Raw genomic sequence first — 24,938 nt, 5'->3', positions numbered from 1 at the left:
GAGTCACCTATAATCTGATTTTCTGACTGCTGGCCTGGCTACCTCCCCAGCAGTGTACCCCAGATACCTACTCTTTCTCCTGGATCTGGACTCACTGTCCCTAGTCTCTCATGGCCCCTTCTCTGCTCTCCTTCCTCTTTCCAGTTCTCCCATGCTCAACCAGGTAACTTAAAAACCTGCCTACCTCTGATCTCTTCAGTCAGTGGCTATAGCCCCTTATATTCAACCAGTAGTTTTAAGTTAAGGAACAAGGTTTACACAAGAAAAGCTGGTAGTTCAAGGGTGGGCCTAGACTTTCTGGTAAAGAATCTAGCATTACAGTGCATAGCAACAGACAAAACCTCCACAGATTGCCACTTTTCTATACCACCTCTCACTTAAAAAAAAAGATTTAATGATAGTTTATAGCACTACAAAGGGTATAGAAAGTGCTATTGGTATAGATAATTTTTTAAAAATCAATTCTAAGGACATTGCATCGCTTTCTAAAATTTGAGAAAAAAATTTAAGCTTGTCAGTGGCTGGAAAGATAGCTCCGTGGGTAACGCTTTTTGCCACCAAACCTAATGACTTAGATCCTTCCCTGGGAGCCACACAGTAGAAAGAGAGACATAATTCCAGCGCTTTGTCCTCTGACCTCCATGTGCATGCCTTGGCATGTGGCAGCCCCCACAATACAAAATAAGTAAATAAATATGAGAGCTTGTAAAATTAACATAATAGAATGACATTTTTTTATTACGTATTTTCCTCAATTACAGAATGACATTTTTGAGATGTGTCTCCAGAGTAGCTACCATTATCATTACTTTGGCATTGTTTATATTTACTCATATATAATATTTATATAATATAATAATAATATGTTTATATTTACTCATATGTGTTCAGAGTGCTTCATAGGCTTCTTGATGCTTCACGAACCTGGCACCTGGTTTAATGTTCTTACATGTACCCATTTGCTTACAGGCAAAGGGACTCCTGTCATCTTTTGTCATCCTAGACTTCAGCCAGCTCTGAGTTCTGCTAGTCATCTGCTTCATTTTCCTATGGTAGAAGGCTTATATTCTGATGTCTGAGCTCTGCACAAATTCAGGCATTTGAGTTGATTTGCCTGCATCAGATTATAAGCTAGCAGAGTGTTACAGTGTTGGGGATGGACACATGGTCTACAGAAGAGGAACTAGTGGATGCTTTATAGATATACCTTATGAGATAGCCATATCACCTCTGAACTCTTAGCATTCCTAACTCCCCTTAGGTCAAGGAGTTAAAGCATATCCAGTTATTAATACATCATAATAGTATAAAATGGTCATATCTAAGGGTATGACCTAAGGGTATGACCAAAGGGTATGATCTAAGGGTATGACCTAAGGGTATGACCAAAGGGTATGACCTAAAGGTATGACCTAAGGGTATGACCTAAAGGTACGACCTAAGGGTATGACCTAAGGGTATGACCATTTTATGTAACATTGCCTCATCTTTCACTGTGTTAGATGTCTAGGACCAATTCTAAACAACTTTGTATTACTAGATGAAGTGCTTTGATGCACCTGGACCTTTTTGTTTCTGTAGAAGGCCTTTCCACTGAAGAAGTAAACGATGTTCTGGAAAGGGTTTTGTTGGAGTGGAAGATGATATCTCAGCAGCTAGAAGATCTGGGAAGGAAGATCCAGCTGCAGGAAGATATAAATGCTTATTTTAAGCAGCTTGATGCCCTTGAGAAAACCATCAAGGAGAAGGAAGAGTGGCTGAGGGGCACACCCGTTTCTGAATTACCCAGGCAGCCCTTGCCAGGCTTAAAGGATTCCTGCCAGGTAGGGTGAGAAATGGCTGCACTATAGGACTATAGAGCCTTTCTGGGCTGAGTCTCTTATATAAAAAGAGGAGATATCATTCAGTATGTCTGGTGAGTGGGGTGTGTGTGTGTGTGTGTGTGTGTGGTGTGCATCTCTACTCATGGAGACCTTTCTGGGTTGATTTTCATATATAAAGAGGAAATATCATTCAGTATATGTGGTGAATGATGCATGTGTGTGTGAGAGCACACGTATCTCTACTCATGGATGCCAGAAGAGGTCAGAGGAGGATATTAGGTCCCCTGCCCTACTACACTCTACCTTATTCCTTGAGATACAGTCTTTTATTGGCACCTGGAGCCTGGTGTCTAGTAAATCCCAGCTGCCCTCCTGTCTCTGCCCTCCCTTAATTCCAGGGTAGCAGCAGGTGGTGATACCCACATTTTTACATGAGTTCTGGGGATCCAGACTCAGGTCTACATGATTGCTTAGCAAGCGCTCTCACCCCTGAGCTGTATCTGTAGCCCGAGAGGCTGTATCTCCTAAAAGGCAAAAGGTCTGGCAATTTGAAGAGAAAGCAGAGAGCGGGGGAGCATGGATCTTGTATCATGAGCTTTGTCTTCACTTCCTTCATAACTCTTTATGGGGACGCTCGTATTCATGGAGTGAAGTGACCGTATTTTCTCTTCCTCAGAGGGAGCTGACAGATCTCCTTGGCCTTCACCCCAGAATTGAGATGCTGTGTGCAAGCTGTTCAGCCCTGAAGTCTCAGCCCTGTGTCCCAGGTTTTGTCCAGCAGGATTTTGACGACCTTCGACATCATTACCAGGCTGTACAGAAGGCTTTAGAGGAATACCAACAACAACTAGAAAATGGTAAATATTGGCTTTCCTCTGCTGTGTTTGTCTGTCTCTGTCTGTCTGTCTGTCTGTCTGTCTGTCTCTCCTTCTGTGTATGTGTCTGTTTGTCTGTCTGTCTCTGTTTCTCTGTCTCTGTTCCTCTGGTTCTCTTCTTAGTTTGCCTTAAATCTAAAATTACTCCAAATATTTCGACCTTTAGTGTGTCTGAGTTTCATCCTGGCTTCATGCTTTCTTCCCCTGCATCCCTGTGGCTTGAAGTGTTATAATACATTCAGACCTGGCCAGGTGGTGGTGGCACAAACCTTTAATTGCAGCACTTGGGAGGCAGGGGCAGGGGAAGGAGCAGAGGCAGAGGGATAGGCAATCTGAGTTTGAGGCCAGCCTGGTTGGTCTATAGAGTGAGTTCTGGGAGAGCCAGGGCTACACAGAGAAACCCTGTCTCAACAACATCCCTCCCCCAAACAAACAAACAAACAAACAACCACCCAACAAACCAAGCCAGCTTGGCATGCTGTAAAACTGCATGAGTAGGATATAGTGACTTCTGGAAGACTTTGTTTTCTTTTGGTGGTGATGGGTTGAACCCCAGTGCCCCATGCTGGCTAGGCACATGATTTGCACTCCAGCCCTTAAGGAGAATTTTATGGGAGAAACCACTTTGCTCTCATCAAACAAAAACATCATCGATTTCTGTTTGCTCCCAGTGGTTAAGGTTTTAGCAGCCCCACTCGATCCTTGAAAAGGATCACTTTGCTTTTCCAGAATTTGAACAAAATTGAACAAGGTAGAATTGGAGACAGCGGAATGAAGCTGGTTGGGGTAGCTGGATTTGGAAAGCTTGTATGTTGCTTTCTGTGTCTCGTCAGCTGCTGCCATGGGTTGTCATGTGCCATGTGCACTCTGTGCTGTGACTGTGAGCTCCACCATGTTAGCTCCAGGCATTAGGAAGGAATGCATGTTAGGCAAAGGCACCATGTTACTTTCCTCTTGACAGTGCATTGGACTTCATGCATTTCACTCATGGAAATCTGTTAACTTAGTGTGACATTAAAAATCAGAGAAGATGTCTTTCCTGGCTGACCCCTGCAAACCAAGCTTTCCCTTATGACAAGGATCAGGAGTGGGCAGTTGAACTCATGCTGCTAATTGGTTTCACCTCCTGGTGCTTCACATTTCAGCTCACTTCCTCTTCGGTACAAATGCTGATTGTTTGGGATTTGTACAGAGGCACAGAGGGATACTCTGTGCTAGCTGGCTGTTGCCAGTCACCCCTGTTTCTTATGGCCTTAGGGTTCCCATGTAGTTTGTGTACACTCGTGAGATTTCAGGAAGGCTGGTGGCAGGGTCTTCGCTTCTGTTTATTCTTTGGGTATCATTTGGGGGAGGGGAGGTTGTGTGAGACAAAACGAATGTTGTCCTTCAAGCTTCATAGAGACATTTCAGCATGATCAAATGAAGAAAAATGCTAGTGAGTTAACAGTTCAAACACCAGCCTCCAGAGGAATGAAGCCACGGTCTGTCTGTCTGAAATGCCAGAGGGATGGCTGGTCTTGTTAAGCAACAGAGAGCCTTTTCAATTGTAATCAGAGGATCTAATTTATTATCGACTGGAGTCTCCTTATTATATACAGAAGATTAATGGTGCAGACGATAACAGTAGTGAAGTCCTAGCGCTGTTTTCCCTAAGCAAGCATGTTCAATTGTCAGAGCTGAAGAGCCAGCCTGGACCCGCGTATTTGGACACACTGAATACCCTGAAAAAAATGCTAAGCGAGTCAGAAAAGGCAGCCCAGGCCTCTCTGAATGCCCTGAACGATCCCTTAGTGGTGGAGCAGGCCCTGCAGGAGAAAAAGGTAAGCTGTCCTTGGGAGCGCTGACCAATTCTGAGAGTTCGTGTTATGTATTTGAAGTGGTTTTTCAGTGATTAAAAAAAATGGCCATTTTTGATGAAGTCTTTTAAGATTGTTAAAAATTTGTTGCAAAAATTGCAGAGTAAATGTAATTTATTTTATTTTTTGTTTTTATTTATTATTGGTATTATTGTAGAGGTGGGTGTGTGCTGAGTCCTGAGGACGACTTTGGCAACTTGGTTTTCTCTTCCACTGTGAATTCCAGGGGGAGCGTTCATTCAGTCTTAAGTCTTGTGTGGCTGCCATCTTCATCTGTGGAGTCAATCTGCAGGCCTAAGAATTTATAATTTTAAACTTAATTACCCATAAAGATATGTTATTAAGTGTTACTGGGAAACATTTACTTTTTAAAAATCATTTAAATAAAATTCTAACCCTGTTCCTAATCTGCTAGATATATCTCCTAAAATAATGTGAGGTGTATTAGGTGACCTGATTTCACTCTTTCTTTCTGTTTCTCTTTCTTTTTCTCTTTCTTTTTCTTTTTCTTTTTCTTTTTCTTTTTCTTTTTCTTTTTCTTTTTCTTTTTCTTTTCCTTTTCCTTTTTCCTTTTCTTTTTCTTTTCCTTTTTCTCTTTCTCTTTCTTTTTCTTTTCCTTTCCCTTTTCTTTTCCTTTTCCTCTCTCTCTCTCTCTCTCTCTCTCTCTCTCTCTCTCTTCCTCTTCCTCTTCCTCTTTCTTTTTCTTTTTCTCTTTCTTTTTCTTTTCCTTTTCCTTTTCCTCTCTCTCTCTCTCTCTCTCTCTCTCTCTCTCTCTCTCTCTCTTCCTCTTCCTCTTCCTCTTTCTCTTTCTCTTTCTTTTTTTTTTTTAGACAAGAGTTTTACTCTGTAGTACACACTGGCTGAGAACTGAGTGCAGTCCTCCTGCCTCAGCCTCCCACATTCTGGGAGCCACTTAAATTATGTTGATTAAACTACTCTCCTGCCTCCAGTAGCCTGAAGGCTCTATGCCAATGTTTCTCCACTGTGACCCTTTAACACAGTTCCTCATGATGTGGTGACCTCCAACCATAGTATTATTTTCAATGCTACCTCATAACTCCAATTTTGCTACTGGCATGAATCATAATGTAAATCTTCGATATGCAGAATATATGATATGCAGGCCCTGTGAAAGGGCTGTTAGTCACCCCCCCCCCCCCCCAAAGGAGTCTCGCCCCTCAGATTGAGAAACACTGTTCTATACTACGGTACCTGATAGAAAAGACCAACTCCCGACCTTGGGCTCTTGTTCTACACTGTGTGTGCTGTTACAGGGTTTAATGTACAGAATCCATGATGCCACACCTACTTATGAAAAGAAAGCTTTGAATTGTCTTAGTATGACCTTTTTTATTTTTAAGTAAGATACCCTCTTCTCCATATATATGTATATATATGTTACTACATCTGTGCTAATACATATGTACATTGTTGTGGATGGTTTTAATCTCTTGACACTTTTGTAGGCCCTTGATGAAACCCTTGAGAATCAAAAACCTACATTACATAAGCTTTCAGAAGAAACAAAGACTTTGGAGAAAAATATGCTTCCTGATGTGGGGAAAATGTATAAACAAGAATTTGATGATGTCCAAGGCAGATGGAATAAAGTAAAGACCAAGGTTTCCAGAGATTTACACTTGCTTGAGGAAATCACCCCCAGACTCCGAGATTTTGAGGTAAACCGAGAGGCCAATCGATGGGAGCTTAGGCTTGTTTCTGGGCACACGGCGATAATCATGCAAGACTGGGATATCTGCTTTCTGAGTTCTTTGCTTTCTTCCTTGTCCCACATTTGTTATATGCTTAAGTTGGGATTTATAAGTTGCTTATCAGAGATATTTTAATGTGCTGGCAAGCACATGTATTTCTTTTGCCTCATAGAGAGAAGGCTTCTTGGTAGAGGTGTCACAAGACCTTGTTGAAGATGTAGCTTAGTAGTGGTTAAGATAGACTTTCATCTGGGGATCTACATGGCCCTATGAACCAGTGCTCAAAGTGCAGCGGTGACTAGTTAGAGTGGAACAGGTTAACCTAGTTGGAGGCAGAGAATGGAGTTGGGGACATAGGGGCAGACTCTCACATGTCCTAGGCTGGCCTTAAACCATGCTATATAGTCAAGGATAGCCTTGAACTTCTGACCCTTCAGTCACCTCAAGTGCTGAGAGTGCAGGTGTGTGCCACTGTGCCTGCCATTTTTTTTTTTTTTTTTTTTTTGAGAAAAGGTTTCTCTGTATTGCCCTGGCTGTCCTGGAACTCACTTTGTAGACCAGGCTGGCCTCGAACTCAGAAATCCGCCTGCCTCTGCCTCCCGAGTGCTGGGATCAAAGATGTGTGCCACCACCGCCCTGTGCCTGCCTTTTAAACCTGTGGCAGAGGTTAACCTCAGGGTCTTATCATGCTAAGTAGGCACTCTGCCACACACACACAGTAGGGTTCCTACTACAAGTGAGAGGTTTTTACAACCTTCTGCTGCATTCACAGAACATACATATTACAATGGTATGAATGAGTTATACTTGTGTGTGATTGTAACATTTTTTGATGATGGTCACATTGGCCTATCAATGATTCTCAACCAGCAGTGCTTTTGATTTTCCCCTCACCCTAAGATGTGTGTTAGTCTAGAGACATCTTTGGTTGTCACTGACATGGCATAGGGGTGAGGTAGAGCAGTGACAACAGAGGCTTAGTCGCCAGGGATGTAGCTAGCTGTTTTATGGCACCCAGGTTGGCCCTCATAGAGGCAGAACTGTTTAGTCCCAAATGTCAGAGTTCAAGGTTGACCCATGCTGTGTGAACTGATTTTATATTTTCAAATTTAAATCTAGGGGAATTCATGAGTGACTCCTGAAAAGTTTATTTTCGGGTGGGTTAGATGTATGTGTTCTAGCTGCTTTCCTGATGCTGTGATAAACTATTCTGACCAAAGAATCTCGGGGTGGGAAGTGTTTACACTTCATGATCACAGCCTGTTGCTATGGGGAGTCAGGGAAGGAACTGAAGTAGGAACCGTGGAGGAACTTGCTGCTTGCTGGCTTGCTCTCAGACCTATGCTTGCCTATCTTTTTTATACAGTCCTAGATCACCTGCCTAGAGAATGGTGCCATCCACATGTCTGGGTCCTCTCACGTCTAAGTCAATTAGTTAACAATCAAGACTGTTCCCCACAGACAGGCCCATAGGTCAATTTGATCTGGGCAGTCCCTCAGTTGAGACTCATTGACTCTTGGCTGTGACAAGTTGACATTTTAAAATTAAATAGGATGGTGTGCCAGTATTCGAATATGGCACCTTTAGTGGCCGTTCAATACACACACACACACAAACACACACCACACACACATACACACACAAACACACACATATCCATCAAACACGTGGATCTCTATTCAATTATTTGGTATTACAGTAGCAGACTTTAACGTCTCGTTATTTTCTGTTTTTCTTGGGTCATCAGCAAGGTTGCTGGTAGTATTTGTATTTATTTTTTAATTGTGTAACTTCATGCATGTCACACATGTATGTTTTTGTTTTTGTTTTTTGAGACATGGTTTCTCTGTATAGCCCTGGCTGTCCTGGAACTCACTTTGTAGATCAGGCTGGAGTTGAACTCAGAAATCCGCCTGCCTCTGCCTCCCAAGTGCTGGGATTAAAGGCGTGCGCCACCAATGCCCTGAGTAACGCATGTATGACTTCAATGCTAAAGGCCATGCTTGCTCTCTTGTATCAAACAAATTGCTTGTTAATTTACTACTCAGAATTCATGTGGGAAAACTTCAAAGTTTCTTCATAACGTTACAAGATAATTGTAGTAAACACTCAACTCACAGGATAACTTTATTCTTTTTCCAATGTCCTGATGCATGTTTTAGTTTTTAATCTCCATTCTTTAAAGCCGTGAGCACAGTGGGTGTTAGATTCACTGCCAATTTATGGAGTTTCTTTGGGATAAGGTAGTGGAATTGTTTGCTTAATTTAATTAAGTCAATTAGTTTATTATTTGAGACTGGGCGTCATTATGTAGATGAACTCCCCTTGTAGATTGGGCTGGTCTCTAACAGAGATCCACCTACTTCTGCTTCCAAAGTGCTGGGATTAAAGGTGCGCAGGCACCTACTGAGCCTAGTAAAAATCAGAAACTGCTGATTTTAAAATGCATTTTTAATCCTATATGTGATGCATGAAGATTGCTATTGTGCAGATACTGAATAATATAGGAATACTCATTGCCAACAGTATTCTTAGTCCCAGTTCTATGTCCTGTCCTGGCAGGCTTGTATTCATAGTGAATGTTTGCAGGATTTCCATGTACATACAGTCTACACATACTACTAATTCCAATCTGGGTTTTGTTTGTTTGTTTTTTCTGTACTATAGAATACACTACTGTAGATCCTGATGAGGGATTGTTAAGATCAAAGGAAATTCCATTTCCCCAGATTCCAAAAGGCAGAGTGGACAGGTGGCTATCTGTGGTGTCTATTAGCATACCTAAACACAGGCAGGCCTTTGGGCTCCCTCAGCATCAGAAGTACCAGCTACACATTTCAAAGTCCATGCTAGCATCTTGGTGTCTCCCACTTCCTTTCTTACTGTGACCCCCTCTAGCTAAGAGGCTTCCTTTCCACCAGCTACACATTCTTTTTGTTTGCTTGTTTGTTTATTTATTTATTTAAATTAATTATTTTATTTATTTACATCCCAAGTGTTCCCCCTCCCCCTCCCAGAGTTCTTACCCCCATTCTCCTTCCTCTTCTTGTCTAAGAGGGTGCCTCCCACCCCTGCAGACCCCCTTCCCAGGGGCATCAAGTCTCTGCAGGATCAGGTGCACTCTCTCCCACTGAGGCCAGACAAGGCAGTCCTCTGCTACATACGTGCCGCAGGCCTGGACCAGCCTGTGCGTGCTCTTTGGTTGGTGGCTCAGTCTCTAGGAGCTCCCTGGGGTTCAGGTTGACACTGTTGGTCTTCCTATGGGGTTGCCATCCCCCACATTCTCTTTAGAACCCGACCATTTCAGCTATGCTTATTCTTTTGCCCACTCCCTGTCTTCTTCTCTGTCATCTGAATCCTGTGTTGACCTACCGGCCCCGCCCCCACCCCCTTGTGCTTCTGTTTCTCTCATGGCCATGTCCAGTCTGCTGGCCATGTTTAGTCAACTACTGTCTTTCTCCTCTCTCTGCTCTGGACTCTTCCAGATGCTTCTGGCTGTTTTCTCTCTCTCTCCCTCCCTCCCTCCCTTCCTCTCCCCCTCCCTCTCTCTCTCCCTCTCATCTCATAAACACCATTCCCTTATGCATACTGAGAAGCAGTCATGTTGTCAGTTTATATGTGTGATGCTGAAGTCTGGGAGGAGCACAGTTGGACCTCTTTCCAAACCACTGTTGATTTGGCTCTGGTAAGATATGGATCATCTATTTCTGCTGGCTTCTGCCTCCCACCATATTCAACTCTGAATTCCAGGTTCTACCTCCTGGGCTGCTTCTTTTCTCCAGCTGCTTCCCTCGCCACGTGCCCTGGCTCCCTCCTAGAGATTATTGGAATCCTTCCTCTGGCAGAGTTCCTGTTTGTGACCCTTTCCCCTCCTTTTCTAATCTTTCCCTCCTCAGCCTCAGAGACATTCCATTCTGTCTTGCTGCAAATGGTCTCAGTCCAACTCAGTTAATGGCCAAAGATGGCGCATTAGATTTTGAAATTCTCACAGACCGTAGCAACTTCTCTCACTTCACCAACAAATGATCCCAAAATCTCTTAACTCTAAACTCTCTGTGCTCTATATATACCTTCCCTTAACCATCCATGGAGTGGTCATACCATCATTTTATACAGACATTTCAATACCTAATAGAGCCAAAGCTTAGAAAGTGACTCCTCCTGCTCAGAATGAAGTCTTTCAAGAGTCTATAGCACCTTTAGAAGCTGAGTTAATCGTGGTGGTGCTTAGCTTCCGCCCTCCAGCCCTGGGATGTTTGCAAGAAGAGTCCCCAGGTTTGTGTCTGTGGTCATAGTTGCCTCTTAGTTTCTTGGCATTTGTTGACATTTCCCTTGTCTTTACAGCTAATTCCTTTTGTACAGGCTAAGGTTAGACTAGCCCACTATTGTCTCCCACAGTGCTAGGCACAAACATGGACTTAAAGTGTTCTGTGCTTTGCTTCACAATCCATCACCTCCCTTCCTGGTAGCAAGACATTTGAAAAACATGAAACAGGCATTTTTTTTTTCTTATTGATTTCGCTTATGAATCATGAGTACAAAATAAAATCCGAAAGGGCTCCTTCTCTGATTCTTTCTCTCTCTCACACCTGGTAGTAATATCTTCTGTTATTATGGACTGTGATATATTTTGTATTATTTCCTTTCCCCTACTCAAGATCCTACAGTGTGGGAATACCTGGAACATTACCAGCATGTCTGCAAGTGCCCACTAAACCGAGTTTTGCCTCTTGGCTCTGCCCTCCCCTTTCTAACTGTTCCAACTCCCGATTCCCAGCAGTTACCTTGGAAATTCATCTTCCCACTGAAGCAAGGAATGGTCTGGTCATCGTCATCAGAGTAAAATGTTCACACTTTATCTCACAGTCCCTGCCCTTTCTTCTTCTAGCTTGCCTATTGTCCCCACTGTGAGTGGCATCAGGTTGGGAGAGAATCATGGGTCCCAAAGGGCTACCCTGGACTCTATTGCCTTCCTGTGGACATGACACACCTACTTGTTGGTATATTAAGTTCCCCTGGCTGATTTATTTTTTAATGTGTACAGTAGTTTTTTTTTTAAAGCTTTATTTATTTTATTTATTGTATATGAGTGCTCAAATGCCATCACAGATGGCTGTGAGGCACCATGTGGTTGCTGGGAGAGTAGCTATGCTCCTAACCACTGAGCCACCTCTTCAGCCCCACCCACTACCCCCACCCAGGCTGAGTCTCTAAGAACAAACTTCATGGCCAGTCATCAGTGTTGCTCAGCACCAAAGCACAGCCTGAACTGTCCTCACCTTTTCATGCTCCCATCCACACCCTGTGGAGTTTTATCAAGTTAGAGCTCTGTGCTTCTCCTCCCCTCCCAGGGTATGAGCTCTTTGAAGATAGAACTCTGTGGGGTGCCCAGCAAGTAAGAGCAGGTGAATGGCAGTGATCAGAATGACTCACTCAGTAGGTGTGACTCTATCAGGTAGCCTTCCCCTTCTCTAGTGAGCAGTCTCAGACCCACTTATCCTCAAAGATGACACAGCCCTCTGCTCATTCTCTTCCTTTAGTTACTCAAAGTCAAGGACACTCACCAAACCAAGGTGTTCTGCCCCAGGATGCTGAAAAGACATGTGGGGGACTGGGCCATTGAAGACACAAGATTTGAAATTATTTTGGAAGTATTTCAGGGTCAAGATAAGGAAGAAGAACATCCCGTCTTTAGCTACTTTAACCTTTCTAGAGAATACAAGCCTGACATAGTAATTAAAATAATGCCCCTCCCCCCATCATTTTTACTCATTATAGGAAACAATGGGCCATTCCACACCTTGGATTTAGTGACACAGGTTTAGATGTGTTGATGTAGTGGCAATGTTGTGATTCTTGGTCTTCCTCTCTGTGACAGAACACCGTTTTTATAACAGTCTTTTGAGTAGGTTATGGTATCTGTTGAAACCCCAGGTAGTGTCTGTTACAGGCTCCAGAACGTCGCCAAACTGAGCAAATTAGGAAGCTCTTTACATTAAATTCCTATGCCAACTCTATTTTCAAAGCTGGTTTGTCCCTGTCCCAGGCAGAAATTAGCAGCTTAAGGATCCACATACATTCCAGCTGATGGGGGAGCAGGAAAGGAAAAATGCCAGCTATGTGGCTGTAGTCCAGAATGAGGGGCTGCAGTGCACCCTCGACTCTCACCCTGCAGTGCACTCTCCTGTCCAGAGCTTCCAAGCTTTCAAATGCTTCTATCTCCAGCTCAGGAGGCAGGCAGGGTAAGGTGCAAAGGAATTGTTTCATTGACCCTACATTTCTCCTCGGCGACCTGCCCCTGGGTGTTGCCCGCTCAAGAAGTTTTCTGGAGGGATGGATGGTCAAGGTTTTTAAACATTTTTCCCATTCCAAAGGAGAATCTTGGTATTTTAAGGTCCTCTAAATAACCATGTTATTAGCAATTTCATCGTACTTGAATATTTATGAGCAAAAATGAGAATGATTACTGTCTTAGATGAGGACCGGTTAATTTTTTTTGCAGACATTTTTATTAGAAATTTACTGGCGATGGTGTGTGTGTATGTGTCAGAGAGACAGAGACGGGTAGACAGGGACAGACACATACAGACAGACAGATAGACAGAGAAGATGTGTGTGTTTATGAGAACATGTGTGGAGGCCAGAAGCCAGATGACTGTATTTGCACTGTTTTTTAAAACAAGGTCTCTGGGACCTGGGGCTCCCAGGTTAGGCTACTCTGACTGGCCAGTGAACCCCGGGAATCTTCCAGCTTCCCAGGAATCGTACCTTTTACCAGCATGTCGGTTCTGCATGTCAGTCTCAGGTCCCCATGCATGCCAGTAAAGCCATTTACTGACTGAGCCACCTCCCGAGCTCCTCCTGGGAACTTTAAACCAGTTTATTTAGCAGAAGAGAAGTTCCTTAAAGAACTGTGTGCGCGTGCATGTGTGTGTATTCTTGTGTTTGTTCAGCAAGTTGGATAGAGGCAAAGAAGCCATTGCTGTTGTAGATTGTAGACTCTTAAGTGCTTTAAAGATTTATTTATTTTATGTATATGAGTACAATGTAGCTGTTTTCAGATGCACCAGAAGAGGACATCAGATCCCATTACAGATGGTTGTGAGCCATCATGTGGTTGCTGGGAATTGAACTCAGGACCTCTAGAAGAGCAGTCAGTGCTCTTAACGGCTGAGCCAGCTCTCCAGTCCCCCCTAAGCTCTTTAGTGGTGTGATTTTTAAATGGCTAGAGAGACTCTCTTGTTTTTGTGAATTCTTTCTTTCATGTTCTTTGGGACTTAGCTGAGGAGCTAATGTGAGAGCCAGAGTTTGTCAGTTTTAGTGACTGTACGTAAGAGATCCATGAAACAAGGCTAACCTGTAAGCCCCTTGTCCAGGGACAGATGGAGAAATGCTGTTGACTGATGTTTCTATAAGATAACAAGCCACATGTTCTGACTTCCCTTAACAAATTTGTTGGACCCGACTGCACCAGATGTGTTTGATCACTCAGAGGCAGGCAGGAGGGACCCTGGCAGGAAGTGCACCAGGATGGATGCTTACCTCTGATTGGATCTGGTAAGAAATATGCAGCCTTATAGGTTTGCTTGGAAAGTTGTGGCGGAATGTGACTCCATGTCCTCTGATCCCTGGAATGGACCTGACCAGAGTCCTTCATCCTGGCCAGTATTCCTTTAACGCTTGCTTTGAATTTGGTTGAAAACTGTTCTAGTGGTCTTGGTCTTGTACCGTACATTACCACTGACTACAGATGAGCTGGCTCGTGGTATCGACCGGCAGTTTCTGCTACAGGAACATGAGAAGATTTTCCTTCCAGGGAAAAATAGATAGTCTGGGGAGTGTGAAGAGGAGGGTGGAGCTGAGTCTCTGCACCCTCTGCAGGCTGGTGGCGGCTAGTCTTCAGTGGTGACCCCTTGCTTCATAGTGTGGCTACAGGGTGGTGTGTCTACTAAATCTGCCCCTGCAAGGCATTTTTAAAGTTTGGACTGGTTCCTGTTTCCTTGACTTTTCTGCTGAGCTCTTTAACTATGCCCATCAGATACAGCACGACTGAGCTTTCAGCTGGCCATTTTCCAGGGACTTTAAAATAGTTATAGGACTGAACAAATGTTAATGCTGACAGCAATAAAAAACAACAAAACAACAACAACAACAAAAACCAAGTACCTGATTTTTAGCAAACACAACTTCACTGTGGCATTCCTGGGCATCTCTGACAGGATCGAAGTTCTAGGATTTGGAAGCATCGGCTCTCTAACGAGGTCCTCGTTGTTAATAGTGAGGCAGATGCTTTCGTGGGTGCTAAGTGTATGTTGCATGCATTCGTGTGGCGATCTCTGTCCCAACACTGTCTGTGATTTTCAGAACAATTAAACACAGTTGTTGTTGTTGTTGTTGTTATTCTGGTTTTACAGGTGAGCAACTGAGGTGCCAAAACAGAATTAGTTTCTTACAGCCATGCGGTTAGCTGGTGAGCTCGGCGTCTCCCCATCATAGGGTACAGGGATTACATGTCAGATTTTCTGTAGTGAGAAGCAGAATGCCTGTTTGTTGCTCCGTCTCTGATATTTCTGTGGCTTGTGTGTGTGTGTCTGCTACATTCTCCTTTCTTTTTTTCTCATTGAAACTGAGAGCAAGAAGGAACAGGTGTTCCTGGGCTGTGTGTCCTCACGGGTGTCTGGGGTTGTCTGAGGCGAGGAAGAGGTGACTGAGCCCCTAAAACTTCCTCTCATTCCCCAGTGATGAGTTAAAGCTGTCTATTTTAGTCAGAGGTGACTGTGACTATTAGCCCTCTTGGGGTATGAGGCACCTCTATGTGCTAATGAAAAATCTTAGCTGTGAAACTATTTTCCTCTTTCAAAATTAGCTTCGATGGATTTCCTAGTTCCTCAGAAATACTATGTTATTTAGGAGTTCAGAATGGAGATTAACAATGCAATGGGGTATGTAGGCAATTTTAAAAGGCTTGTTTCATGGAACAAGTTTTTCTTTTTAGTGATTTATTGTTAAATCTTATGTGCCTATCTGTGAACTTGTACATCTGTACTTGTAATATGGGCATGCGGTACCTATGGAGGCCAGAAGAGGGCGCTAGATCTTCTGGAGCTGGAATTCAAGACAGTTATGCGCTGTTTTGGGGGTGCTGAGAACAGAACCCTGTAAGAGTAGTGAGTGTTCCTGTCTGCTGGGGTATCCCTCAAGCCCCACTTCTATTTTTATTAGCATTTATTAATTATAAACAATGGGCGCCATGATTTCACTTAAAAATCCTAACTCTCAAAAGGAAGAAACCCAATTGAAACCAACCAACTAACCAAGTGGACCCAAACCATGAACCCAATAGAAAATTGTGTTTCTCTGTCCACTTTCTAAGTAGAGGAAAGTTAGGAAGAGAGGCTGGTAGGAAAGTGGAAAGGTTAAAACTTCTAATTATTCTGTTGGCTTGTTGCTGGTCTATTTTTTAAACTGCTGTTGTCAGCATAATAAAAAAAATTTGGTATTTATACTGATCAAGTTCTATAGCTATTCTATCCATGTTAAGCAATGTTTGGTAGGGGAAGCTTATTTCGAGGTAATTACTGAGAATACTGGGGTTTTAGCGAGTATTCTCCTGATATATTTAAGAACAAACAAGTTTAACCCAAAAGAATCATTGGATAACTTCACGATAAGAAAAATCTAAAATGGTTTTAGGTGGTATTTTATAGGTGTAACCTATTTTATAGATGTAACTTGCCATAGTTGTATGGCCAGCTGTGTCTTTACGATTCATTCCAGCTTCATAAGAATAATAATAGTTGGTTTTGTTTGGTATATTATAGGAATATTAAATATTTTTTGTTGTCTCCAGAGTACGTGGATCAGAATGGTTTGTGCATTACCCGGCTATATTGCCCTGTAAATGTCACAAAAGAAGGAATAGTTAGCCTTCACAGGACTAGGGAGACACATGGTGGTCACTTTTGAATTGACCATTCAGGTTTATTTCTATTTCTAGGAGTGATCAAGAGTAGAACTGAAGGGGACTCGGAGAAACATTAGGGGAATTAGCAAGGCAGACTAACCAATGAAGGAGCAGGAGGCTTTGGGGAAAATGGCCAACGCTTTAGTATTGAAGTTTAAGTGTGGCTGCAGTTGACTTCTATACAGCTATTCCTTTGCAATCTCCTCTCTCAAGCCTACTTTCTAGAAAACGTTTGCCTTCTCTTTGTACTTATTATCTTGGAGTGGTTAAAAGAACTGAAATAAACCAGACAGTGGCTAGTTCTGTTTTCAGAGAAGGAGGTATCCCATGGAAGATTGGAGAGTCCTGTGTCACGTTCCTTCATGATGCTGTGTGCTTACTCCTAGTTCCAGTAACTTCCAAGAAAAAATTGCTCTAAGTTAGTTGAAAGCAAAAGATTTTTGTTTATGCTTTGACTATGACTAGAGTAGCATTTTTTCCCTGTAATTTGAATCTTAGTCCTAAATATTGCTTGCATTTAGATAAAATAGTTTATTCCAGAGTGGCTTGAGACTGGTGGATGACCACCGCAGCGTCATTTTTGGAAACGTTTCCTTGAGGATAAACTAAAGACTTATTTTCCAGTTGGGAGACTTCAAAGAGGAAATGAAACAAATGAAAACGATGTTATCGAGTTTTGAGAAGTTGTCTCTTTCTTTGGTCCCAGTAGATCTTGAGCTGTCCTGGGGTTGTGTGTCACTGAGTAATATGTCCCTCTGTTATTGTGTTCCATTTAGGCTGATTCAGAAGTCATTGAGAAGTGGGTGAGTGGCATCAAAGACTTCCTCATGAAAGAACAGGCTGCCCAAGGAGACGCTGCTGCGCTGCAGAGCCAGCTTGACCAATGTGCTGTGAGTGCCTCCTCTCTGGCAATCCTACTGGAATAAATAACATTCTCTTCTTGCTCTTTGTCACTTGCCATTATTAAAATTGTAAGAATAGGGCTTATGAAGTCTAGATAAAGAATCTCTTATTGTAAAGCTTTTATTTTGGCTTCGTAGCTAATAAAGGACAGACAGATTGCTCATATTATACTGCCGTCTGCGGTTATAGGACTCGTGATGAGAACAAGAGCGAATTTATTTCTTTGGAAGCTGTTTTCTTCTGTTAAGATGGTGATCTTAATGTAATGATTACCACAAGCATGCTGCTGCTATTGTAGCACACGACGAGCCTTTCTGAACAGCATATCTAGCAAATGAAATGTGCTAGCAACACAATTTATACTTGAGACTCACCAGGTCTCTCTCGAGCAGTGGTTCTCAGCCTTCCGAATGCTGTGGCCTTTAATACAGTCCCTCAGAGTGTGGCGAACACCAACCATAAAGTTATTTTCATTGCTACTTCATGACTGTAATTCTGCTACTGTTATGAATCATAATGTAAATATCTGGTATGCAGGCTGTCTGATATGTGATTCGGCCCAAAGGGATTCGGCCTACAGGTTGAGAACTGTTACTCTAAATTAATTAAAAGTCATACTTCCCATTGAGATGCAAGTAATTCTAATTTACTTTTTAGCAAGCGACTGTATTAAATGCTAGGCGAAATGAGTTTCTTGAAGTGAGTCATCTCCTTTTTTTTTTTTTTTTTTTTGGTTTTTCGAGACAGGGTTTCTCTGTATAGCCCTGGCTATCCTGGCACTCACTTTGTAGACCAGGTTGGCCTCGAACTCAGAAATCCGCCTGCCTCTGCCTCCCGAGTGCTGGGATTAAAGGCGTGCGCCACCATGCCCGGTGTGAGTCATCTCTTAAGTAGCTGAGAATCCTGATTCCCAGTCACTATGTCCTTGAAATATTTGCAGGATCCAGGTAGATAGGTGCGATACTGATGTCCACTTATATGGGAGTACACTTAACAGGGCCTTATCTCCTGTATTCAGACGTTTGCTAATGAAATCGAAACCATCGAGTCATCTCTGAAGAACATGAGGGAAGTAGAGACTAGCCTTCAGAGGTGTCCAGTCACTGGAGTCAAGACATGGGTACAGGCAAGACTAGTGGATTACCAATCCCAACTGGAGAAATTCAGCAAAGAGGTGAGCTTGGCACCTTCTTTAGGAGGGACACACACTGTCACTGGCTTCTCTTGAGCACAAAACTAAAACCAAAAAATAGTGCTCCACAATTTTTACAGGACAGCATAAAACACACTTAAAGCACACATGCGCAGACACATGCATATATATGTGTGTGTGTGTGTGTGATGTACACACATACAAACAATATTCTTTCATAGTCTTTTTTTTATTAGGTATTTTCCTCATTTACATTTCCAATGCTATCCCAAAAGTCCCCCATACCCTCCCACCCACTCCCACTTTTTGGCCCTGGCGTTCCCTAGTACTGGGGCATATAAAGTTTTTAACTCCAATGGGCCTCTCTTTCCAGTGATGGCCGACTAGGCCACCTTTTGATACATATGCAGCTAGAGTCAAGAGCTCCGGGGTACTGGTTAGTTCATAACGTTGTTCCACCCATAGGGTTGCAGATCCCTTCAGCTCCTTGGGTATTTTCTCTAGCTCCTCCATTGAGGGCTCTGTGATCCATCCAATAGGTGACTGTGAGCATCCACTTCTGTGTTTGCTAGGCCCCGGCATAGTCTCACAAGAGACAGCTATATCAGGGTCCTTTCAGCAAAATCTTGCTAGTGTATGCAATGGTGTCAGCATTTGGAGGCTGATTATGGGATGGATCCCTGGATATGGCAATCTCTAGATGGTCCATCCTTTTGTCTCAGCTCCAAACTTTGTAACTTCTTCCATGGGTGTTTTGTTCCCAATTCTAAGAAGGGGCAAAGTGTCCACACTTTGGTCTTCATTCTTCTTGAGTTTCATGTGTTTTGCAAATTGTAACTTATATCTTGGGTATTCTAAATTTCTGGGCTCATATCCACTTATCAGGGAGTATATATCATTTGAGTTCTTTTGTGATTGTGTTACCTCACTCAGGATAATGCCCTCCAGGTCCAACCATTTGCCTAGGAATTTCATAAATTCATTCTTTTTAATAGCTGAGTAGTACTCCATTGTGTAAATGTACCACATTTTTTGTATCCATTCCTCTGTTGAGGGGCATCTGGGTTCTTTCCAGTTTCTGGCTATTATAAATAAGGCTGCTATGAACATAGTGGAGCATGTTTCTTTTTTACTAGTTGGAAGATCTTCTGGATATATGCCCAGGAGAGGTATTGTGGGATCCTCTGGTAGTACCATGTCCAATTCTCTGAGGAACCGCTAGACTGATTTCCAGAGTGCCTGCAATCCCACCAACAATGGAGGAGTGTTCCTCTTTCTCCACATCCTCGCCAGCAACTGCTGTTACCTGATTTCTTGATCTTAGACTTTCATAGTCTTAAGATAGATATTAAATATATATTAAAGACATATTACATATAAAGATACATATATCTTATATAATATATTTACTTATTTTAATTATTTATTTATATATTATATATACATATATAAAGATATATAAGGTAAGTAAAATATGTATATTAATATTAAGTATATAAGATATATTAAATATCTTAAAATATATTGTATGAATTATATATATTTTTATATTAGTATGTTGTATAAATTATATGTGTGTATATACATATACATATACATATACATATACATATACATATACATATACACATACATATACATATATATATATATATATATACATATATATAAATATAAAATTAAGGAAGACTACTGCTTGCTCAGTGAGACTCAGAACTGTCCTATTCTTTCTGTTTTCAACCGAGTTCCACACATTCATTTATGACACTTGCCTTGCCTTGAGGACATTTCAGTGTGGTATCCACTGATTATACCTATTAATCCTTTAAGCAGCAGATATTAATTAATTAGGCATAATGAATAAATATAGTGTAGTATTTTCTTAATTAGTGTCTGCTGCTAGGCTTCTTTGTATGCTCTGGGACACAGAAACGACCAGGGAAAAGTTTTTGCATTCCTATGAGGCAGGTGAGCTGTCAGGGAGGGACAGCCAAGAATTAAGAGAAGGTAGAGTTCTTTGCAATAGTTTGGTCAGGGAGTTGCTCACATTGGGACATTGCAGAGATCTGAGAGTTGATGACTCTTGGCTGGAGAGATCATGTTTGTGGTCAGGATACCACGTGTGAGCTGTATCTTTTGGGAACAGAGACAGGGCTTGGGTGGAGGACAATGTAAGATGGAAAACTGATGGCTCTGGGTGGCTCCAGAGATTGGCAAACGGTGCGTGCATGCGTTCTGTGTGGATTGTGGTGCTCTCTGAGTGATAAGAACCCAGGAGGAGAAGCTTCCTAGCGGCAGGTAAATGGATGAGACGTGTTCTGGAAGGATGGAGGTGGAGGTAACTGTGCATGCAAAGGCTACTTTTTATTTTTCCTCTTTTTAAAATTTTAGCTTTTAAAATTCTTAGTGCCCTTGGGGCATGGGAAGCAGAAGATAGTAAGAGATGTGAGTAAAGCTAGGGGCATGAGTCAGGTTATCTGAGTTAAAAATCAAGCTCTAACTTTAACTCAGGAGAGACTTCGAATGACCACAAGAAAAGTGCATCCCCTGGAGAGGTGGGGAAGGAAGTGACACTGGAGAGTGGGGGAGGGAATGGGAAGGAATCCTATGGTGGCATGATTGGATGTTTTGTTCTTGTTTTAGCCCAACACCTTCATTTTGAACATATTTTTATGAGGAGAAAATCATACTAATGCTACAGAGAAACACCCATGGACCTATTCCAAGACTTATCAGTAGCTAGTCTTGTATTATATTTTCTATTTATCTCTGAAAATATTCTTCAGACAGGAACTTGAAATTATTGTCATATACTATAATATAGGCATTTGTCAAGATGCCATGATCAAACTCAAGAAAATAATCTTTTTTTGTAATATCACTGAATACACTACCCAAGTTTGTATTTCTGTATCTGCTTTATAATCTGACAGTGTAAGCAGCTGGGGATTTTATCTAAGGAAATAAAGGACATGCTTCCTAAGTGACATTGAGGAATAAGCAACCATGTAGCATCCGTTCATCTACTTATCCTCTGTCTCCCTGTATCCCTGCATTTATCCATCTGTCCTTCATCCTCCATCATCTTCATCTATCCATGGTCTACCATTACCATCTCCTATCTGTCATATCCATCCATCCATCCATCCATCCATCCATCCATCCACTCACTTTCATCTGTTTACCCACTTGCTCATAACAGTATAAAATCTACGGTACAGAAAGTATTTAGATCAGTTCTAGACGATTTATATCACTCACTAATAAAATTTTAAAAGTTGTAGAGTGTGTGTGTGTGTATATATGTACACACACACACACACACACACACACATATACAAATGTACTTAGGAAATATAGGTCTATCTGGGGTTGGGGAGATGGGTTAGCAGTTTAGAGCCGTTCAGCTCTTGCTGAAGACCCAGGTTCCACTTCCAGCACCCACATCGGCAACATACAACAGTCTGTAACTCCGGTTCCAGATGACCTTGATATGCCCTCTTCTGGCCTTTGTGGATACTGTATGAACATAGTATAAAAGCCTGTGTACAGGCAAAATATACCTACACACAAAATAAAAATAAGTAAACAAAGGCCATGTCAAACTAAAATGCACAGAAATGTGTCTCATGTAGGCTAACATGACAGAATTTAACAGTCCTAAAATACCAAGTCTATAGTTATGATCTTGTGGATTTTATTTTCAACTTTTCTATGGATCCACTAAAATGATAATATTTATTGTTGTTCAGGAAATGTAAACCAAGAGTCTACATTTATGTGGCTACATTGCATTTTACCACCCCCCCCCACTATGTCATAGTTTTATCAAGAGCTGCTAAAGTGCTGAGCATGGGAGATCACTGTGTGCTGTTGTGGCTTCTCCTTGAAGAGCCACACCCTAGCTTGTGGGGTGTGCATGGAAAGAAAAGTTCCTTGTCTATTTTTAGGCCTGTGCTCCTGTTTGGAAGGAGGGAACAGGAAAGCCACTAACCATTCCTTAACCCACATTCCTGTGAGCCCATCCTGTTCCTGGCCTGGCCTCCGGTTTCTGTCAGCTCTGGCCTCCACTCAGACATGTAATTTGAGCAGGCTACTGGACGTGTCAGGGGAAGGTTGGACGATTCCTGTGTGACACGATCATCTCTTTCAGCCGAAGTGCATTTGTGGTTAGGTGAGGAGCTCTGAAAATATTCCCAGACTCCTCTGAAGTACTTCACAAAGTTACTGAGCCAGATTCAAACAGATAACTATTTTCAAATATATTTTCTACTTTCTACTTTCTTCTTCTTCTTCTTCTTCTTCTTCTTCTTCTTCTTCTTCTTCTTCTTCTTCTTCTTCTACCTTCTTTCTTCTTTCTTTCTTCTTTCTTTCTTTCTTTCTTTCTTTCTTCTTCTTCTTCTTCCTTCTTCCTTCTTCTTTCTTTCTTCTTTCTTTTCTTCTTCTTCTTCTTCTTCTTCTTCCTTCTTTCTTCTTTCTTTCTTTCTTCTTCTTCCTTCTTTCTTCTTTCTTCTTTCTTTTCTTCTTCTTCTTCTTCTTCTTCTTCTTCTTCCTTCTTCTTCCTTCTTCTTCTTTCTTCTTTTCTTTTTTCTTTTCTTCTTCTCCTTCTTCTTCTCCTTCTTCTTCTCCTTCTTCTTCTTCTTCTTCTTCTTCTTCTTCTTCTTCTTCTTCTTCTTCTTCTTCTTCTTCTTCTTCTTCTTCTTCTTCCTTCTCCTTCTCCTTCTCCTTCTCCTTCTCCTTCTCCTTCTCCTTCTCCTTCTTTCTCCTTCTCCTCCTCTCTTCCTCCTCCTCCTATTTTTACAAAACACTTTACTTATGTACCTTGGTCTGTCTGTCTGTCTATGTATATAGAGTGTTGGATTTTCTTGAACTTGAACTGGAGTTACAGTTACAGAGGAGTTGTGAGCCATCATGTGGGGACTGGAAATTGAACCTGCATCCTCTGGAAGAGCAGGAAGTGCTCTTAACCAATGAGCCATCTCTCCAACGTCTATCTTCTACTTTCTGTTTTTGTTTGTTTGTTTGTTTTTTAAGATTTATGTATGTGAGTACACTGTAGCTGTACAGATGGTTGTGAGCCACCATGTGGTTGCTGAGATTTGAACTCAGGTCCTTTGGAAGAGCAGTCAGTGCTCTTAACCACTGAGCCATCTCTCCAGTCCTACCTTCTACTTTCTAACCAACATTTATAGGGTAATGTCTTATGGACATCTTTTGTAATAGTTCCTTTCATCTTCAGTTTTTTCCCCTTATTTTAACGAACATTTTTGAGAACAGGTCTTATTCTGTAGAGCAGGCTAGCCCTGGATTTACAGAGATCCACCTGCTTCTGCCTCCCAAGGGCTGGTATTATAAGAATGTGTGACTGTGCCCAGCTCCAGGCTCAGTTTAGAATGTGAGGACACACCATGGAAATTCTGCTTCCTGTTTTATTTTTTATATAATAGACAGTGCTACAATTAAATCACTTGATGTACATCCCTTTATTGCTATAGGTGAAGCTCCTTAATGTGGCATTAAAAGGTCGGAAACCTAGTTAGTTTCTGTTGCTTACCTTTCAAAGTGTTGGCACTACAGTGAAGGCTGCCAGGGAGAAAAAAACACCAGCTGTGAACCCTATTTTCAGAGTTATATTAGATATCTTTTAGTTAGGTTCATGTCTAAAATGTTGTATAGAAGTCATTATATTTTCATCCTTTCTTACATTACACAGCACCAGCACAGGATGCTTAAAAAGTTTTATTTAAATGTTAAAAAATAAGACTGGAAATCTATTGCAGTGCTTTTAAATATTAAAGGGTAGAACTTTGCATTTAATGTATTAAAATTTATTTATTGAGTGGAATTGGCGTTTCCTTCCTAGATTGCTATTCAAAAAAGCAGGCTGTCAGATAGTCAAGAAAAAGCCCTGAACTTGAAAAAGGATTTGGCTGAGATGCAGGAGTGGATGGCGCAGGCTGAAGAGGACTACCTGGAGAGGGACTTTGAGTACAAATCTCCAGAAGAACTCGAGAGAGCGGTGGAGGAAATGAAGGTAAGGCCTTCCTCCCAACTGCCCTCTTCACACTAGTTAGTCTGTTGGTCTCTCACCTATCACACTGCACAGAACCATATGGACAAGTCTGCTCTCAGTAGGAGTGAGTGATGAGCAGCTGTGGTAATCTTAGTTGGGAAAGAGGCTGATGCCAGTCCACTAGTTCAAGTCCACCCCAGAGTAGATCAATTCTGGGAAGTCCCTGTGGATAGTCATGGAGGTTTCTGTCTTGAAGAAGGGTTGTGAGGAGAAACTCATTTTTCTTTTATTATTGTAATAAACACATATAATTTTTTTTTTTTTTTTACCATTTTAGCAGTGTCTTGGTGTACATTTTATGGTATTAATTCTAGTCATGGTACCGTGTGACTTCTCTCACTGTTTCCAAGAAGTGTAAGTTTTGGTAAGGAGCAAAGGAGACTTGGAGGTTATCCTAGTTCTAATGGGTTTCATTCTAGTCATTCCTGGGGGCCCAGGGAACCCCAGGATGTCTTTGGAGCTGGAGGCAAAGGCTACACTCAAGTCAGTATTGGGAGCACATGGGAACTCCAGAACATCGTAGGAGCAGGAGGTAGGAGATATAGAGTCAGTCATGAGGGCCCATGGGAACCCCACAG

The 24,938-nt window shown here is 42.0% G+C and overlaps 1 protein-coding gene across 9 annotated transcripts in view; it reads left to right on the top strand.

Annotated features, from left to right (window-relative positions):
• Utrn (utrophin) overlaps window positions 1-24,938 on the top strand; it is a 489,906-nt gene that overhangs the window by 153,678 nt on the left and 311,290 nt on the right. For all 9 annotated transcript variants that reach the window (XM_085842639.1, XM_085842635.1, XM_085842637.1 and 6 more), the window contains 7 exons: window positions 1,582-1,823; window positions 2,500-2,680; window positions 4,373-4,518; window positions 6,021-6,233; window positions 17,008-17,121; window positions 18,153-18,308; window positions 24,151-24,321. In XM_085842639.1, the coding sequence (XP_085698765.1) occupies window positions 1,582-1,823; window positions 2,500-2,680; window positions 4,373-4,518; window positions 6,021-6,233; window positions 17,008-17,121; window positions 18,153-18,308; window positions 24,151-24,321 (1,223 nt within the window). The remainder of the gene's footprint in view (window positions 1-1,581; window positions 1,824-2,499; window positions 2,681-4,372; window positions 4,519-6,020; window positions 6,234-17,007; window positions 17,122-18,152; window positions 18,309-24,150; window positions 24,322-24,938) is intronic.

This window comes from Mus caroli, unplaced genomic scaffold (genome assembly GCF_978045245.1).
Source record: "Mus caroli unplaced genomic scaffold, Mus_caroli_1 scaffold_9, whole genome shotgun sequence".
NCBI lineage: Eukaryota > Metazoa > Chordata > Mammalia > Rodentia > Muridae > Mus > Mus caroli.
The sequence above is the reverse complement of the archived record's forward strand: the minus strand, read 5'-3'. Positions and strand labels throughout refer to the sequence as shown.